A 3,377-nucleotide genomic window follows, 5' to 3' on the forward strand; every position below is an offset into this window, starting at 1 on the left:
CAAGTTTCACTTTTTAAATGGAATTACTGAAATAAATCTACTTTTTCATGATATTCTAATTTTATGACCAGCACCTGTTTATATATATGACACAGTAAATTTTTTAATCAGGTTAAAGTTACCTAAAGAGAATGAAAGAGCTGCATCTGTCCACTTAACCAGTTTATTTCTATTGATTTTGAGAAAATTGTGTCAATTTTTCTTTTCTTTTCTTTTTTTCTTTTTTCTTTTTTTTTGGTGGTGGGGTGTATTTTGATTGGCTCATATTACAATCCTAAAGCCCTTAACCCTCCTGCAAATTACGCCTATGGGCCTGCCTGCAGTCCAGACCTGTCTCCAATTGAAAAAGTGTGGCACATATTGAAGCATAAAATAAAACGGAGACCACACACTGTTGAGCAACTCTAGTTGTACATTAAGCAAGAATGGGAAATAATTCCACCTATAAAGCTTCAACCATTAGTATCCTCAGTTCCCAAACACTTATTCAGTGTTGTTAAATGGAGAAGTGATATAACACAGTGGTAAACATGCTCCCGTCCCAGCTGTTTTGGAACATGATGCAGGCACCAAATTCAAAATGAGTGAATATTTGCTGAAAAGTAAAGTTGATTCGTTTGACGATTAAATATTTTGTCTTTGTAGTGTATTCAACTGAATATATGATGAAAATGATTTGCAAATGATTATATTGTTTTTATTTGTTTTAAGTATACATCCCAACTTTCATAGGAATTAGGGTTGTAATTTAACAAAGCCTGATAGATCAATAAGTTTAGGCACATATAAGACTTGGAAAAGTGCAGCCTTGGAAAATGGTTAAAAGTATTTATTTATTGAAAAATGAGAGAATGGTATTGTTTTGCAAGCTATTGTCCATTAAACTGAAAGAGATTTAGATCTTACACCCACATTTGGGCAGCAGGGGCTTTGTTCATTTAATATTTAAACGACATCATTACTTTACTTGAAAAAAGGCTTTTGAAAAAAAAAACAGTTTGTGCTGAAATGGCTAATGTGTTGTATGAATCATGCTCCACTGGAACCTAACAACTAATGATTTCCTTTGAGATGCAAAAACAAAAACAGTCATGAATCTTGTTTCCACTTAAACGCTTTTGGAGTTTTCATGCATCTGCATATCCACATATACAGAGCTGAGCATTAATACATCCACCTCACATCTATACACATTTATACAAATTGACATTTTTTTTATTTAAAGTTAGGAGTAAAAAATAATGGTAATATGAGTATTATATCATTCTTTGTTAATATTCACTCAAATTAAAATGTTTTTGAATCTTAAATGAATAACAAAAGCATGCTTATATGATTTTTATTCAAAAATGTGCATACAAAAATATAAAGAAAACAGTTTTGCTGCCTCTCATAAAAAASCTCAATCATTCAAACTAAAGAGGGATCAAAGTGTGACACATACACATGATTAAACTGTTCTTAAATCACCTGCAACGATTAAAGTGTAWTGTTGTATTTTGTCGTGAACTCTGTTTCATCGTTTAAAATGTTTGGATATAGACAAAAAAAGGACTAACATACTCAGTATTTGGATATTTTATATTTTGTGTGAACTCTGGTAAAAGGTAAAAGCAAAGTGTTGTGTGTGACAATGGGCTTAATAAATGTTGAGTACAACCAGGGGAYGTGTGTTAAATTCTCAATCGAAACACTTCATTTAGCATAAATGTTGACACACAAGACATAGACACCAAGAAATATATCAACAGAAATTTATTTCRGAAAGTAACACTCACTGAAACATTGTGCAGTCTGATCATTTCAGGCATCAACAAGTGGCTTAATGTTGCCCTCTAGTGGTAAAACTATTTGAAGGTTAAAAAATATATTTATCCGCATAACTCATATGATGGCTGTAAAACGACACTGTTTTGAATACCTTTGTTTTTCCAGACGTTAGTGTGAGTAAAACAAATCTAAGCCTTTTGAGAAAAAAAATATTCAGAATAACCTTACTGTATTTTCATCCTTTTGTTCTAATGAAAATTGTCCAGCTCTACTCTGGCACAACATCTCCAATCCACTGCAGGTAGGGTGGGTTGCCCTGGTCGATGGGCAGGCTGATGACCTCAGCCACCTCGTAGGGATGTTTAGAGCTGGTGAGGAGAACATCACGAGTCAAAGCAGCAGTACACAAACAGCAGTACTTAAAGTTGGACTCTTTGACTGCACGGGCCATGGCAGCTAATGGAGCCGATCGTCACACAATTATCTTGTTAAGCTGGAGCAACATGTTTTTTTTATGTTTTGTTTTTGTTAGGCTTTGGTTGCATATAAACTTACCGAACATATTCAGCAAGAGCAGGCACCTTGGAACTTCTTGTTTTGATCATCTGAATGGGAGAAACACAGGGCTGTCTGTGGCATACTTTTTATAAAATGGATTACATGAACAGGTTTTTATTATTATTATTCTTACTTATTCATGTTAAMTAAACTCATTATTATGTAAAGATGCAAAAAGCTATACGCTTATCTCGTAAGCATTAACATGTTGTTTTGGTGAGTTTTGTGCCGAGATGCTAAATCCAAGTATTTTATAATTTAATTTAAATTAGATCTGCTGTTAGACAGCTTTAATGTTTTTTTTTTATGTCTTGGTGCTGATTGTGAGGACATCTAGAGTATTTTTATTTCTGTTCTACATCTAAGCACTGTGAAACAGTTTGAGAAATATATTTTATCTCTTTATTTCATTGTTTTATTGCCACAGTTGTTTCTGTTCATCCTCAAGCCTCATGTAGTTCATWGTAAATAGTCTGTATTCGTTTGATTGTAGTGGCCATGAACAATGAATAYTGCATGATGTATGTCTGCAGTAACAACTACCCCTGTGCTAAATGACAAAGACAGGAAAGCATAAATAAGATGCTTGTTTAATTAGAAAGCTGCAATACCAACTTCAAAGACCAGGTAGAGCTACCTCCCTATTGGAGCTACTCCTGGGGGAAAACWGTGTCTCCCAGACCACTTTTCAGCCCCCCAATTTCTGTTGTTAAACCTCCTTTATTTCTAATTTCCTGGAAAAGGTTCCTGCTGACCTGGTATTTTCCTTTATTAACACTTTATTCAGTGAACAAAGTGCAACCACCAATATGCCCACTTAATTTCAGATTTGGTTTAAGAAATTGGTAACTTATTATTATTTTTTTACTTTTTCATAATAGAACAAGTGAATTTCCTGTGGAAAAAAAGAACAGTCATTCAGCATTTCAACAATGAAGCTGCATTAGTGATGGTTTTGGATCAATGTATGCCACATCCTAAATTGACTCCAGTTCAAAAGACTAAAATTGATCTGCTATCATGTGTGTGTGTGTGTGTGTGTATATATA

The 3,377-nt window shown here is 33.8% G+C and overlaps 1 protein-coding gene across 1 annotated transcript in view; it reads right to left on the minus strand.

The window, feature by feature from the left end:
- Positions 1–1,740: 1,740 nt before the first annotated feature.
- Positions 1,741–3,377, minus strand: part of LOC106522486 (protein CutA homolog) — a gene marked incomplete in the record, with an annotated part of 3,309 nt that continues 1,672 nt past the window's right edge. Inside the window, 2 exon segments of the mRNA XM_014015505.1 lie at positions 1,741–2,138; positions 2,326–2,375. Of these exon segments, the coding sequence (XP_013870959.1) occupies positions 2,039–2,138; positions 2,326–2,375 (150 nt within the window).

This window comes from Austrofundulus limnaeus, unplaced genomic scaffold (assembly GCF_001266775.1).
Source record: "Austrofundulus limnaeus strain Quisiro unplaced genomic scaffold, Austrofundulus_limnaeus-1.0 Scaffold130, whole genome shotgun sequence".
Lineage (NCBI taxonomy): Eukaryota > Metazoa > Chordata > Actinopteri > Cyprinodontiformes > Rivulidae > Austrofundulus > Austrofundulus limnaeus.